Source organism: Curcuma longa, chromosome 7, assembly GCF_044706935.1.
Source record: "Curcuma longa cultivar G26 ecotype Majalengka, Jawa Barat chromosome 7, ITB_CL_G26_1.1, whole genome shotgun sequence".
NCBI classification, from domain to species: domain Eukaryota; kingdom Viridiplantae; phylum Streptophyta; class Magnoliopsida; order Zingiberales; family Zingiberaceae; genus Curcuma; species Curcuma longa.
The window spans coordinates 3,234,372-3,251,032 of NC_133867.1; the positions used below are offsets into that span (position 1 = coordinate 3,234,372).

Below are 16,661 nucleotides of genomic sequence, written 5' to 3' on the forward strand. Positions count from 1 at the left end.
AACAAGTCCACATCTGAGTAGAATCGTATACAGAAAAAATAGGAGAGAAGAAACAATGAAGTACTAAGAAAGGATGTGTTTCTTTTTGATCTAGTGTAGTTTGCTCAAGAATCCACAAAGCTCACCAAATCCCAACAGTGAAATATTAAGAAATCTTGTTCATGAAAGATTCAGAAGTTTAGATCATTCAGCACTTCGAAAATGCTATCCACATGTACATATTTAAAGAAATTAGGTATATATAAAATTTTGGTCCAATATTTGTATTTAGATTTTAATTATACTACAGTTTGTTTCAGACACAAATACATACTTTTAAAAATATTATTTATCACATTATATAAAAAAAGGATTTGCTAAATATGAATCCATAAATTTATATTCATTGTAGAAAATTTCATATTTAAATTAATTCAAATAACTCATCTTTAGATTATCATATTTATATATTTTTAAAACAAATATTAAAGGTCCATGATGAATCTCAACATTTTTATTTAAAATTTGTTATTATTTTTTGAATAAATTCAAAAGTTAATCTTTGAAGTGTGATATTTTGATGATAAATAAATAAATATTTTTGAAAATATTACTACTTGTTTTAGTAACTCTATAAACAACTAGTAGTCAATAGGATTTACTCCACGTCCCAGTGCCATAGTGGCTCGAAGTAATGTATGAGATTTATCTACCATACCTAAGAGACTGTAAATACCATTGCAAAGATAAACACCCATGAGTGATTAATGACAAAGAATTGCATAGGTAACTTGGAGATCAGATGATACCTTTGATTTTGTTCACCAGCCATTTTGCGCCTCCTTCAACACTGTTGGAAAGTGACTGATCATGAAAAAAAATGTCATGAGTGATGAAAAAATGGCTTTCAAAGTTTGCATCACATTAACAACTCAGCTATGTCAAAATAAAACAATATAAGCTCTTTCTAAGAACAGAGATTAGCAAATTGCATATCACAAAAGCAGAATATCAACTATTCTTTGCTCAAGATTAAAGAGAAAAAAAACTTCTACTTTAGAGATTAATTTGGATTCCATAGTAGACTTTGTGCCACCATGCTTAAAGACTCTTCCATGGAGTATTTTAAAACACACACACACACACATCTAATTGATACACAAGAAATCAACCTCAAAAAAATATGTTCCAGAATGTAGAAGTGAGCCATTGCAATGAATTCACTGGCATGTGGAAGAATAATTTCATTACCATTTGCGGCGTGCAGCACAAACACAATGCACAATTTTTACTTCAAATATTTTATTGGCAATTTACATATCACATGTAGTTAAAATTGGAGAAAACTATAATCCCTTTCATGACAATCCAGTAACATAAAATCGGTTCCAAATAAACAACTTCATGAATTTATTCTACAAGATCGACGATGTTTCAATTCAACATCAACTTTCCGAATAGAAAACGATCTGAAGAAATCAAAATAAAGCAATGCAGGTCTGAAGGTAACGACGAATTCATCCGAAAGTGCATCTGATTGCGAGAACTTACATTGATGTCGCCGCCGACGGAGGAAAACTCTTTGCCGGCTTTCTTGCTGAACCAGTAGGTTCCGACCGAGCCCATCATCTGATCCATCTCCTCCTTCCTATCCCTTGAAATGGAAACCCTATTTCTTCCCCGCTTTGGGAAGAAATCGACGAGGAAGAAGAAGAAGAGAGAAAGGGCGACGAATATTTTTTTTATTTTTAATTAGGCGTAATTAAATTACCTACAAAAGCTCTTCGCTATTTATACATGAGTAAATAAACCGCCGGTCTATTTCCGATAGACCGGGCCGGACTATTTTTAAGCCATTTCCAAAACCGTGCTCGAAATTAGCTTTCCTAACGGATAAACCGTCATTTGATAAAATTATTATAAAATTATTAATTTTTTAGTTAAATGAGAAAATAATGTGCAAGACTAAATTACCTGTTTATTTATTTTCGAATTCGTAATTGATATTAATTTGTTGAAATAAGATCTAGACTATCTGAATTTGCCTTTTTATTAATTATAAGTTATGATTATTTTGTAGTTAATTTCTAATAATTATGAGTCTGTGATTATGAGAGGAATAAGTTAAAACAGAAGAAAAAAATTATATTTGTTCCTATTTTTAAGTGTTATTTATGACCTGGTTCTTTAATTTTTTTATTAAAAAATATTAGTTAAAATTTTATTGATAAATAAATGTACAAATTACGTTAACTATTAAACAATGGATAATTATGTCGATGAAATTTTTTTATGAAATTAAATATTTAATTATTTTTAAAATTAATTGATTTAAAAAAATTAGATATCTAGATTAAAAAAATAGAAGAGCTTTTTAAAGAATTAATGACCATTGATTTAGGTACTTTAACCCCCTTGAATTTCTGTTTTTGGGAATATTTTATTCCTTTAATAAGGTCAAACTACATTTTGAGATATTGCAAAACATGCATCTTCGATTAAGAAGCAAGTCTTCGTAAGAAAGATGGCTGACTTTTTATATATATCACGTATCTTTCCTTGACAAATTAAGAAGCATGTACGACATGCTTTTCATGTTAAATGCTTGTGTTTATCTTATTCAAGTTCAGTTTGTTTGAACGGTAGGACCTCTGAGTTGTGACCCAGGAATTCATGATTCGATCCCTAGCTATAGCATATTTGTAAGAATTTTCTTACTGGGCATCTGGATTGGCCGCCGTATACGCTTTCCGATTTACCCTGGTGGTCGGTGAGAAACTTCCGTGGGACCGGACCGGCCACTCCCAGGGATTGAGTCCATGAGACTAACTGACATATATCATTTTTAAGTACTCAAAATTATTGGGATAGGAAATTCAGATTATAAATTTATAAGTTGGAAGATATCTCAATTGGTATAAGACTTTTTAAATATTAATTTAAAAATAAAAATTATAAGAACTCAAGTTTAAAATGAACAATATCATACATTTAATAGAACTATTAAATGGGTTAATTCATGATGAGATGGACTAATCCACTAAAAATTGATCATACAGTGGGGCGGGACGGGCTGACCCACCAACTTGGCGGGTTAAAAAATCTCCAACCCAAGATGGGTTACGGATTAGACGGGTCAATCCACGGGCCTGTCAAAAAATTAAAAAATATTAAAAATTTTAAGTATGGATTAATTATAGTTTAAATTGATCAAATTGAAATTTTTAAATTTGAATTATAATTTAGACGGATCAAACCCACTAATTTAAATTTAAAATAATTAATAAACTTTTTTAACCCATAGACTAACCCACGCGGATCGCGAGCCAACCCACGCGAGTTGCGGGCCTAAGCGGGTCAACCCATCTTAAAATGGATTGATAAAATTTCGATCCAACTCGTTTAAATTGTTTGGCAGGGCGGGCTAACCCGACCAATCCAACCCAAATTGATGACTATAACTATTAAGGTTTGATGAAATCCATATATATCTTCATAATAGTGTGATATTATCCACTTTGGACCTAAACCCTCATAATTTTCTTTTTGAATTATACTCAAAAAGTGTCGTACCAATGAGATATCTTTCATCTTATAAATTCATGATCTTTTTCATATATTTTTAATATACGACTTTTGATTGTATTTTTTCTAACGTGTGATTTTGAATATATCCTAATAATATTATACCCTTGTGTGAGAGATAGATTGTTGGAATATAATAAAAATCTCACATTAAAAATTTATAAAAAAAAGATGAATTTATAAGAGGTACATGAATTCTATCTGACCTTATAAAAATTTATTTTTTAGACTAATTAAAGTCAAGTTTTATTTTTTTAGAAGTACTAACTTTGGACCTAATTCTCAGTTCCTCACTTGTCTATGGGAACGCATTATATATAGCTAGCGAGTTAATGAAGATGATAGGCATGGAGAAGCTGTTCAAAGTGGCGGAGGCAATGCTGCCGCTGTACATGGCGCTGGGGCTTGGCTACGCCTCCTTGCGGTGGTGGCGCCTCATCTCGCCGGAGCAGTCGAAGGCGATCGACCACCTTGTCTCCTTCATCACGCTGCCGCTATCCACGTTGCAGTTTAGTTTGCATATGGACCCCTTTGCCATGAACTACCGCATGATCGGCGCCGACGCTATCTCGAAGCTGCTGGTGGCTGCGCTGCCGGTGGCGTGGACGAGCTGCAGGTGGTGGCTCGGCCACGGGGACGAGGAAAGACCGAGTTATTGCTGGGCCATCACCGGCTTCTCGCTGACCCAGCTAACTCACTCGCTGGTGGTGGGGGTTCCGCTGGTGACGGCGATGTACGGACCGTGGGCGCAGGAGGTGGTGGTGCAGCTGTCGGTGGTGCAGGCCGTCGTGTGGCTCCCTCTGCTGCAGTTTGTGTTCGAGCTCCGGAAGGCCGGGTGCAGCCTGTTCTCCATGGCCTCGGATCAGGCCCCTGAAGCACAGGAGGTGTCTATCCACTACAAGAAAATAGAGCTTTAGAGATAAAAAATTCTCTCTCTGAAAATCATTTTTCCATCTTTAAATAATGTTTTGAGACAGACTATTCCGTCTCAAAAATCCGTTACTGAAAGTCCCGTGTCTAAATATTTTGTCTCTAATTTCAAAAACGGATTGAAATTCATTTATAAATCTGTTTCTAATTTGTCAAATGAAATTAATTTTAAATACAAATTCTGTCTCTAATTTTGTTTTGAAATCGTCATTAATCTGTCTCATCTCAGATTATATATCAAATATAATTTTAATCTTTTTATAAATTCGTTTACAATTCTATTTATAAATCCGTATATAAATTTTATATCTAATTTTGTATTAAATCCTTCTTCGCCTAATATTTCTAATGAAGCTACTCGATACTCGATATCCTACTACCCTGTGTGCATTATTCCTATATTTCTCATCTATATATTAGATTATAAGAAATAATCACATATTTCAAATAAATTAGAAATATTTAAAATAATTAATTTCTGACTTTGCCAAGATTCGATCCCTACCCACCTCAGTAAGTCTGTTTCATCGTAACCAACTCAACTATGCCTCAAAAGCGAGTGCTTATAACTCAATTGATTAGTTTTTGTACTATCTTAGTTGTAATAATTTGTACTTTCCCCCTAATAAAGAAGAACAAATTAAATTTATTAAAGTGGAATAAATTAATAATTTCATAATAAATTCATCTCTACTTATATTTTATTAAAGTGAAATGGATTAATATTTTTGTAGTAAATTCGTCTTTGATTTATTTAAATTTGAAACAGATTTTAATATCCATCTTAAATTTTTATTAAATTTTAAACAGATATTTTGACAGAAATTATACAGTCTCAAATTTCATTTATAATTCGCATTTATTTTTGTTTATAAAAATTTATATATAATTTTGTATCAAATTTTTTTTGAATTCCGTCTCAATTTTTTTTATAAATGTTATATTTTATTAAAGTGAAACAGATTAGTAATTTTGTAGCAAATCCGTCTCTAATTTATCTAAATATGAAACAGATTTTAATTCTGTCTTAAATTTTTATTAAATTTTATACGGATGTTTTGACAGAAATCATACGGTCTCAAATTTTGTTTATAATTTGTATTTATTTTTGTTTATAAAAATTTATATATAATTTCATATCAAATTTTTTTTAAATTCTATCTCAATATTATTTTCCAAATGTTATATTTTATTAAAGTGAAACGGATTAGTAATTTTGTAGCAAATCCGTCTCTAATTTATCTAAATCTGAAACAGATTTTAATTTCGTCTTAAATTTTTATTAAATTTTAAACAAATATTTTGACAGAAATCATACGGTTTCAAATTTCATTTATAATTTGTATTTATTTTTGTTTATAAAAATTTATATATAATTTTATATCAAATTTATTTTAAATTTCGTCTCAATTTCTTTTCAAATGTTATATTTTATTAAAGTGAAACGGATTAGTAATTTTGTAGCAAATCCGTCTCTAATTTATCTAAATCTGAAACAGATTTTAATTCTGTCTTAAATTTTGATTAAATTTTAAACGGATGTTTTGATAGAAATGATATGGTCTCAAATTTTGTTTATAATTTATATTTATTTTTGTTTATAAAAATTTATATATAATTTCGTATCAAATTTGTTTTAAATTCTATTTCAATTATTTTTCCAAATGTTATATTTTATTAAAGTGAAACAGATTAATAATTTCGTAGCAAATCCGTCTCTAATTTATCTAAATCTAAAACAGATTTTAATTCTGTCTTAAATTTTTATTAAATTTTAAATGGATATTTTGACAGAAATCATACGGTCTCAAATTCCGTTTATATTTCGTATTTATTTTTGTTTATACAAATTTATATATAATTTTGTATCAAATTTGTTTTAAATTCTGCTTCAATTTGTTTTCCAAACGTTATATTTTATTAAAGTGAAACGGATTAATAATTTTGTAGCAAATCCATTTCTAATTTATCTAAATTTGAAACAGATTTTAATTTTGTCTTAAAAATTTATTTCTGAAGCCCTGTTTTCTTGTAGTGATCAAGGCGCCGCCTCCGCCGGATGCAGGGAGGTGGAGGGCACTGCCGGGGAGGGGGCGGAGCTGGCGGCGGCTAGGCCGTCGTACTGCTCGTTGATGAAGGTGGTGTTGATCAGTCTCGCGAAGAACCCAAACTCTTACGCCTGCGTAATCAGAATCACGTGGGCGTTCATGGCCAACAGGTACAAGAATGCACTTTGCTTGTAAAGACTAACGGTTCGCAGGTTTGGATCAATCATCTTTAAAATTATTTAATTTAAAAAAATTAAATATTTAAATTATTAAAAGTAAAAAAAAATAAAAAAGATGTTTTTTTTTTAAATTATCAAAGAATAGTTTATTTTAATTTTTTTATCGAAAGGACATCCTACCTTACTAACAATCTATATATAATTACTCAACTATCCTCCCATACTATATCTATTATTATCTCCCATTCAAATCTTGATCCAATAGGTCACGTTGTAGTACATACAAAATCATAGCTGTTGTAACAGCTATGAAACTATAATTGTTACATATTTTGTAGTAGCTACGATTTTGTAATTGTTACACATGTTGTAATTGCGACGATTTTGTAGCTACTACAATGTGAATGTTAGGCGAGCAGGTTGAATTCGCATTGTAGCAGGTACGTTTTGTAGCTAGTTCGACGTGAATGGTAGGTGAATATAATTTAATCCATGTTGTAACAGCTATGAAATTATAACTGCTGCAACGTGAATATATATTTTTGAATAAGTTAAGTATAAGTTATAACAGCCACAAAATCATAATTATTATAAAATGTGTAGTAGCTATGAAATCGTAATTGTTACAACTCGCCATGGACGGATCCAGGAACAGGAGGTGGGTTGGGCTTTGAGTGTGAAAAGGGTGGGCTAAGTAAAAAAATTTTTACAAAAAGAATCAATGTGTAATAATCTAATAGTAAAAAAAATTTCACAAAAACTTTTTTACAATAGATAAAAAAATCTTTGGAGTGGGCTAGAGCCTAGGATAGCCCTTGAGAAGATCCGTCCCTGCAACTCGCTCTACTGTTCAAGATTTAAACAAGAGATTTAGATGTAGGATAACAATGAAACAACACTAAAGAATACTTGAATAATTACACAGATTGCTAGTGGGGTGGAATACTCTTTTGATTAAAAAAATAAAAATAGGATTATCCTTTGAGGATTCCTCTTCTTTTTCTTTTTTTTTTTATACTTTTGCCCATGATAAAAAAAAATCACATTTTACCCTCGACCTTGAGTTAATTATAATGTTATATTTTTGACTTCTAATCTTTGATAAAAATAATATTTTTTTAGTAATTTAATTATAAATTCATTTTAATTTTTAGAATAGCGAAATTAAGACTTAAAATTGTTAAATTCTAATTCTTCTTTTAAAGTTTTGATTATCAAATGAATATTGCAATTAATTAATCTGACTATAAATAATCAGGTGGCATTTGAAGACGCCAAGGATCATTGAGAATTCGATACTCATCATGTCTAAGGCAGCGCCAGGGATGGCCATGTTCAGTATGGGTAATTCATTATATTAAATTTGACCATGCATCTTTTATGAATAGAATTAATTATAAGATTATGAAAATTAAATAGGATTATTCATGGCATCACGAGAGAAGATACTTACCTGCGAACCGAGGTTAACAGCAATACAGATTAATCTCGATCTCAAAGGGATAAAAAATAGTGAATCCAAATGAGGAGCTCAATATTTAATTAGTTCAAAGCCAGGATTTTTGTCGAGGGGGTGGATTAAATATTGAGTTCCTCATTTGGATTCACTATTTTTTATCCCTTTGAGATCGAGATTATCAGGGGCGGAGCCAGGATTTTTGCCGAGGGGGGGGGTCATTTTTAACATCGCATTGTCACACTAATAAAATAAATTTTGAATTAACTAAGAAATAAGTTACATTCAACGCAATCTAAGTTGCGCTCTTCGCTTTTTCATATACTCAAATTCATCTATGACAGAATTGACATCAAATCTGCGAGCAATATCCTTCTCAATATATATTATCAAAGAACTTGATAAGAAATCATCTTCCATTTTATTCTGCAACCTATTCTTCACAATTTTACAATGACTCATCTTGGTTCAATTATCTTATCAAAAAGTTTGAAAATCATAACGTTTGATTCAACTTGACTCATTTATAACCTACTTAAGCAAGGAAGTCAAGCTAATGAAAGAGGAAAAGCTAAGCATTTTTCTTAATTAAGATAATATGATTGCTCTAGATACACATTGAAATTATCCTTTAAGTGGCCCAAGAACACTATTCTAGGAATCAAATCGATCATCTTTGTTCTGGTTGAAACCAGCTTCGGGACACGTCACCGGACCTCCTCCCTGTTGGCTCTAAACAGTAGCAGGCGGTGTAGACAACGAGAGCTTTGCGGTCGCCGTAGACTTCACCGGAGTCGATGATGAACGGCAACAACCTCAAGGATGGCCTAAGAACACAAGGATCGTTAGTAGGAAGGCCAGGGGGTGCCCTGGCGCGACCACTCCGACGCTCAAGTCAAGGACGGCGAGAGGAAGAAGATGAACAGTGTAATGAACTTGAGCATAAAGAGAAGAGTATTAGTGGAAGAAGCTACCTGTAGAGGAGGGAGTGGTCGTTTTATAGAGAGATGAGTGTGTACCTGTCACGTCATCATTAAAGGAGATCCCATCACAATTAATGAGGTGAAGGAACAATTGAGTTATCTGTCCCATCGTTGCTAGTAACCATCTTGTCATGGCCCATGTGGGTGTCAGAAGGATGGCGATAATAAATGAAGGGCGTGGGCCAGTCATAGAACATGATGGGACATGCCAGGGCACTGTAAGGCGAGTCTGCTGAGGACTCGGATTCGGCAGGATTCGGCGAGGCTCCTGCCGAATGGAAGGATTCGGCGAGTTATCTGCCGAATGGGTGTACTTCGTCGGTATACGCCTAAACTACTTGAGGTTACAGACTCAATGAGTTGAACTTGTGCGTTGGGACCAGACTTAGACTCGAGTTCGACCATTATGAGCCCATTGGATTATCCCCGGAACAATCTTCAAACTTAATCCGTTCAAAGAGTTGAATATAGAAAGTATCATTTGTTTCCTAACTTCCTGTTCCAATGATTAAACGGCTTCCCTTCCCTTTCACTGAGCCGAAGTTTTCCCCTACCATTCAAAGCTGGGAACAAAGACAAAGACGCAAGGGAAAGAAGGTACTCTTTTGGTCACCAAACTACCACCTCATTTACACCATGTGTTATACGAGCTAGGCGTCTAACCATAAATTCTAGAAGAACCCTAAATGAGTGTGTCGGACAGATAGTCCCAGTTGGCACTGACCCAGTAATTGGCTCCATAGATCATCTGATCCAACAAAAATCTAAGTCTCAGCAAATCCAACCAAAATCTAAGGTGACTTGTCTTACGTGGGGGCGATGCGGACGGTTAGTCGGTAGGAAAGTCTACCGAGGTTGAGGATTAATTGTCCCAAGTATGGAATTGAGTTGTTAAAGCATCCCTGTTATAATATTCAAATAATATTATAATCAATGGGAATAGATATTATAACATCTTACGTATATCAATGTTTGATTCTTTAAATGTAATTAATACAGATGAGTGTATTATTTATTTAATATAAAATAAAAATAAAGATATAATTAGTTGATAGTAAAATTTAAAAATAATTAATATTAATATTAAAATAAATATATATATGTTAATAAAAAGATGTGTTAATATAATAATTTAGGGGAGGGTATCATTTAATAGCTTGTCACTATTAAACTTATCTCGCTAGCTCTCTCCAAACTCCTACGTAGCTGAGATGCTAAACCTGAGCGATCTGTACGAAATGGACAAAATGGAGCCATGGTACTTGATACGGTCGAATTTCAGAGCTACCACGTGGTTGTCTCATGGCTGCCTCCTGATCCTAGAGTTAAAAGGCCGTAAAATTTTTAAGTGATATCAAGGAAGATTAAACAAAGCTCGAAGGGTAATCAATTAGCAACCTCAGTCTCCTCAAATCTTGACCTTGTCTGCTGGTCCTTATGTGCCGACCTTGGTATCTGCTGGTTCTTATGTGTCGACTTCGGCATCTGTTGATTCTTATGTGTCAACCTCAATCTCTGCTGGATCTTATGCGTCAACCTCATCTCAGCCTCAGGTTTCGACCTCGGGACCTTGACCTCTACTTGATCTTGGATCCCAACCTCGGCATCTATTAGATTTTATATGTTGAACTCATCTCAGCCTTGATCCCGACCTCAACATCCACTTGGTCTCGGATCCCAACCTCAACTTCTATTTGGTCTCGAATCCCTACCTCAAAATCTACTAGGTCTTATATGCTAATCTTATCTTAGCCTCGAGTTCTGACCTTGACCTCTACTTGGTCTCGGATCCTGACCTCGGTGTTTGATGGTCTTATGTGCCGACTTCATCTCAGCTTATGGGTCCGACCTCGATCTTTCGATCTTATCCCGGTTTCATGTGCCAACCGCATCCTGATCTTAGATCTTTCATCATCCACTTCTAGGTTAACCCTGTAAAGTCGATTTATTCTTAAGATCAGGAAACTCTAAAACTGTTTTCCCCATAGAAAAAGAAAAATATACCAGAAGACATGGTTAATTAGAATATGTATATCGAAACGGAAGCGTGTATTTTGGAACCTTTCTTAAATGGGTGTTGATTTTTTAGAAAACAACTCTATAAAAGGTTGCCTATACTTTTAGGCACCAGTATGCGCATATACAATCCTAATTTTTTCAAGTCCTTAATTTCCTTCCTCATATAGAACCCTAACTTGAGTGTCAAAGTGACTTGCCAAGATCCATCTCTAGTGTCATTCTAATTCTCTTTTTGAGTGTTTTTCAAATATCTTTATCCTTCCCGACGATATCTCCGAAGAGCATGCACATCAGCCCATTTGGTGGTCTGTGTTGGTGCAAGGAGTACCAGATGATCGAACCTGAGTTTTGATAATGATAAAAGGTTCAAGTTAAGTTTGTGAAGTGATCTGATGAGCTTAACTGAGTATGCAGGTAGCACAGGAAAACCCTAGTTGCGGCTAGGCAAAGGAAGTCTTAATCTGGAGGATTAGGCGGAAGACTTAATTTGGAGAACTAGGTAATTAAAGAAAGTCCTGATCTGGAGGATTAGGCGAAAAACCTGGTTTGGAGGACTGGGCAAGGAAGTCCTAGTCAAGAGGACTAGGCAAGAAGTCTTGGCGGATCAAAAGTACCAAGCGGGAAGCCTAGGCAGGTTTGGAGGATCGGACCTTTAATAGTGGAAGACCTGAGGGTTGAGGATCGAGACTGAGCAAAAGTCCAACAGGTCTGGAGGACTTGATTGACAAAAAGTAAATTCTCCTTAGTAGAGTGGGTGAGGACGCGTTCCTGATAAGGGGAACAATAGTTGTCGATCTGGCTTAGAATTTCACTAAAAACCTGAAGTCAAGACAAAACAGTTTACAAAATTGTTCACTTTCCTATTGTACTTTCGATTTTGGACTAACTTGTATTGCAGGAAAGGAGGGGTTGGAACTTTGTATTCCAGGCGTCTTTATTTGGATCTAGGCAATTGGACAGTCTAGGGGCCTAGATTGGTTTTAGGCGATTGGATGTTAGTCGAATGGGTCAGCGAGATAGATGAGGTGGCAAAGTCCCAATGGTCGGGTACACCTCAGCCTCCAGACGCTTGGATTTGAATAAGGCATTGTAGAGTTAAAGTTGATTCGGCAACCTCCACGTCAATATACAGGGGTCCGGAAGGGATGCAATGGCCCGGAAGATGCCGATTCAACATCGAAAGTGGATCGACAGGATGACGTGGAGGTGCCCAGAAGGACTTTCAAGCGCCCGGATTAGCCCATATAATTAGTTGTGAGGGGGAACCCTAAGATCATCTGAATACGCCTCTACGATGACCTCCTGCGTGCAAATATTCCATTTGGAACGCTGTCATCATGCCAAAGAGCTGCACCAACTGTTGCAATTCATTATTACTTTTTGTTAGTAAATTTTATCGCTTTTTGTATTTAACTTTTTAGGACGGTATAAGTGTTACCGATCCTAATTGATTTGTAAAAGCAATTAACTTTCCTCTTACGAGAGGAGTTATTATAATAGATTGCCCGTCGGAAACGATCATTGATCATGGGCCTCAAAGTAGCAACCTGTGATTGTGAACCAAGTAAAATCAACTGTGTTCATTATTATTTTTTTTCCGTTGCACGTTTTGACTTACGTAAATTTTTTCATAAAAGAGTGAAAACGTGAATCGTTCTATTCACCCCCCTCTAGCGTTCCTATTCAATCATATAGTCGATAGTTTGATCATTCATAGTATTTGACCATAACAATATCATTGTACATGTGGTAGGGGTTCAGCTACACCTTGCGGTGGTGGCTATCGAATGCCTCATCTTCTTGGTAATACTGAGCTATGTGAAAATTATATTAAATTATTTAAAATTTAAAAACTGATAACATATTATAAATTATGAATTTAAGATTTAAAAATATAATGAGACCGAAGAGACTTTAAAATACATTGATTTAAATTTAGATTAATTGGACTAAAACTCACTGCTCATAAATGATTTAATTCATTTATAATCTCTCATCACATGAGATTAAATTAAAAATATTATATTATTGGGACTCTTTAGAGTATAATCACGTCTGGGAATTGAATCGTTGGCCGGAAACTCTAACAAATATTGGGGATTTGTCTCAAGTCGCTTTGTGGCGAAGCCTGGCGCTGTACGTAGCTCATGATGTGGAAAGCTGGGCACGTAATTGTAAAAAGTCAAAGCATAATCTAGCCGAATCTTCTGTCGGAAAGTCAAAGCATAATCTAATCTTCTGTCGGAAAGTCAAAGCAGAATCTTCTGTACGTAGCTCATGATGTGGAAGCTGTGCAGTGTAATTGTTGACGTCACAGTCAAAACATAAAGTGGCAGAAGTTTCTCTTCGTGGCGCGATGATGATGTGGGCTGCGAGCATGGAATTGAATTGTTAGAGGATCCGCAATGGGTGTTCAACGCGCGTTAATAGGATGTGTGAAGGAGGGATGAACGACGTGGAGGAGAAAGGGAGCAGTGAATGGGCCAGAGGTATTAACGCGTTCAGAGGTATTAACGCGTTAATCAAAGGAGAGAGAGGAGTGAAGGAGAGAGACAGTGAAAGAGGAGAGAGTGAGGAGTTATAACACCAGCTGCGTTGCAGTTTCCCACTATATTAAACTTATCTCGCTCTCTGCAGTCTCCTCCGTAGCCAAGATGTTAAACCTGGGGGATCTCTACAAAGTGGCGGAGGCCATGGTGCCGCTGTACCTTTGGCTGGGGACGGCTACGCCTTCGTGCGGTGGTGGCGGATCACGTCACAGCAGTGCAAGGCGATCGAACGCCTCGTCTTCTTTATCATACTGCCGCTGTTCACGTTCCATCTCACGATGCGCACGGACCCCTTCGCCATGAACTACCGCATGATCGGCGCCGACGCCATCTCGAAGGTGCTGGTGGCTGCGCTGCTGATGTCGTGGCCGAGATGCAGGCGGCGGCCCGGCCATAGGGACCAGGAAAGGCTTGGTTATTGTTGGGCCATCACCAGCTTCTCTCTGACCCAACTCACCAACTCGCTGGTGGTAGGGGTTCCGCTAGTGACGGCGATGTACGGGCCGAGGGCGCAGGAGGTGGTGGTGCAGCTGTCGGTGGTGCAGGCCATTTTGTGGCTCCCGCTGCTGCAGTTTGTGTTCGAGCTCCGGAAGGCCGGGTGCAGCCTGTTCTTCCCGGCTGCGGAGGCACAGGTGGCGTCGTCGATTGAGGCGCCGCTTCCGCCGCCTTCCAGGGAGGTGGTGGTCGTCTGCGTCGGGGACGGGACGGAGCTGGCGGCGGCTAGTTCATGGTCGTGCAGCCTGTTCTCCCCGGCCGCGGAGTCACAGGTGGCGTCGTCGATTGAGGCGTCGCCTCGGCCACCTTCCAGTTCCAGGGAGGTGGTGGGCGGCGCCAGTGAGTCGACGGAGCTGGAGGCGTCTAGGTCATCGTCGTGCAGCCTGTTCTCCCCGGCAGCGGAGGCACAGGTCGCGTTGTCGATTGAGGCGCCGCTTCCGCCGCCTTCCAGGGAGGTGGTGGGCTGCGCCTGGGAGGGGACGGAGCTGGCGGCGGCTAGGTCATCGTCGTGGAGCCTGTTCTCCCCGGCCGCGGAGGCACAGGTCGCGTTGTCGATTGAGGGGCCGCTTCCGCCGCCTTCCAGGGATGTGGTGGGCGGTGCCTGTGAGGGGACGGAGCTGGCGGCGGCTAGTTCATCATCGTGCAGCCTGTTCTCCCCGGCCGCGGAGTCACAGGTGGCGTCGTCGATTGAAGCGCCGCCTCCGCCGCCTTCCAGGGAGGTGGTGGGCGGCGCCAGTGAGGGGACGGAGATGGCGGCGGCTAGTTCATCATCATGCAGCCTGTTCTCCCCGGCCGCGGAGTCACAGGTGGCGTCGTCGATTGAGGCGCCGCCTCCGCCGCCTTCCAGGGAGGTGGTGGGCGGCGCCGGTGATGGGGCGGCGGCTAGGTCATCATCCTGCTCGTTGATCAAGGTGGTGTTGCTCAAGCTTGCGAAGAACCCAAACTCATACGCCGGCATAGTTGGCATGGCGTGGGCATTCTCAACCAAGAGGTATAAAATTGCACTTTGTTGAGCTTCTTCCTTTAATTACTAGTTAATTAAATTTTTAATAATGTCATACAAATTTCAACTTCTAATCTCTGCTTACGATATAAAATTTCATTTTATAAATATTTATTTTAATTTTTATAATATCTTAAGGACTTAAATTAATGTTAAATTAGTTTCGATTATATATCAAACGATTGCAATTAATTAATTAATTAAATTGACTAATGATCAGATGGCATTTTGAGACGCCGAGTATTATTGAGGATTCGATACAGCCCGTGTCCGTGGCGGGACGGTGGATGTCCATGTTCAGCATGGGTAATCTTAAATTTGATCATTTTTTATTTAATTAATTTATAAATAAAATTAATATATATATATTGAATATTTTAATTTATAATCATAGGCTTATTCATGGCATCACAAGGGAAGATATTTTCCTGTGGACCGAGGTTGACAGCATATGCAATGGCACTGAAGTTCATCGGTGGACCGGCGGCGATGGCCATCGGAGCCTTCCTCGTTGGTCTTCGTGGCGAAGACCTGAATCTGGCGATCATACAAGTAAGTGTATTGATATATATATTAAATTATTTTGCAAGGTTATAAATAATATATAGTTGAGTGTTATATATATACATATATGTTCATGATCAAGTCAGATATATCTTCTAATGAAGATAATTGGTTTTGCATGTAACAGGCTGCAGTGCCACAATCCATTACTTCTTTTATTTTTGCACAAGAATATGAGTTGGATGCTGATGTCCTTTAGCACTGCGTAAGTGATCCCCATTCAATATTTTTCAGCAAATTAATTGGCATATTAATCAATCTTCTTTTTGATATGTTGCAGGGTAACTTTTGGGATGTTGGTCTCTCTGCCTGTTCTTGTGATATACTCTATGATTCTTAATTAGGTGTTTTTAGTCAAATCCAAAAATAATATCTGCATGATCTCTTCTTGCTTTCGAAGGCGACCATTTGGGATGTTGGCCGGTCTCTTTGCCTGTTCTTGTGATATACTCTATGATTCTTAGTTAGGTGTTTTTCTTAGTTAAATCCCAAAAATAATATCTGCATGATCTCTTCTTGCTTTGAAGGCGACCATTTGGGGATGTTGGTTCTGCCTGTCTCGTGGAACTCTATGATTCTTAATTAGGTGTTTTTAGTCAAATCCAAAAATAATATCTGCATGATCTCTTTTTACTTTGAAGGCGACCATTTTGATGAAAATATCTTCAAAGTCGATAGAATTCCACCTTTTTGAGTATAAAATTTGACTTTTTATAAATAATCTGGATTAGATTGAGATGTTTTAACTAATGATTCTAAATAAAGGAGATATGTTATAATTAACTTCTCCTCATAACGAGTCTAAATAAAGATGAGACAATTCAATTACTTCTAATAATGAAGAGATGATCTGATCACTTTTAGTAACAAA

The 16,661-nt window shown here is 37.0% G+C and overlaps 3 protein-coding genes and 1 pseudogene across 3 annotated transcripts in view; 3 read left to right on the forward strand and 1 right to left on the reverse strand.

The window, feature by feature from the left end:
• The window catches only part of LOC141831688 (putative auxin efflux carrier component 5a), a 793-nt gene extending 652 nt beyond the window's left edge, over window positions 1–141 (forward strand). Inside the window, exon 2 of the mRNA XM_074719102.1 lies at window positions 100–141. Coding sequence (XP_074575203.1) covers window positions 100–141 — 42 coding nt within the window. The remainder of the gene's footprint in view (window positions 1–99) is intronic.
• LOC141832324 (uncharacterized protein At5g01610-like) overlaps window positions 1–1,617 on the reverse strand; it is a 7,204-nt gene extending 5,587 nt beyond the window's left edge. The window contains exons 1-2 of the mRNA XM_074719817.1: window positions 1,531–1,617; window positions 789–843 (exon numbers count right to left, since the gene is read on the reverse strand). Of these exons, the coding sequence (XP_074575918.1) occupies window positions 789–843; window positions 1,531–1,617 (142 nt within the window). The remainder of the gene's footprint in view (window positions 1–788; window positions 844–1,530) is intronic.
• Window positions 1,618–3,902: 2,285 nt separating this feature from the next.
• Window positions 3,903–8,247, forward strand: LOC141831794 (auxin efflux carrier component 5-like). The gene is made up of 4 exons (XM_074719197.1): window positions 3,903–4,450; window positions 6,560–6,712; window positions 7,980–8,065; window positions 8,141–8,247. The coding sequence occupies exons 1-4, from the start codon at window positions 3,903–3,905 to the stop codon at window positions 8,245–8,247; spliced, it is 894 nt and encodes a 297-aa protein (XP_074575298.1).
• A 5,586-nt stretch (window positions 8,248–13,833) lies between these two features.
• Window positions 13,834–16,661, forward strand: part of LOC141831795 (putative auxin efflux carrier component 5a) — a 4,911-nt pseudogene continuing 2,083 nt past the window's right edge.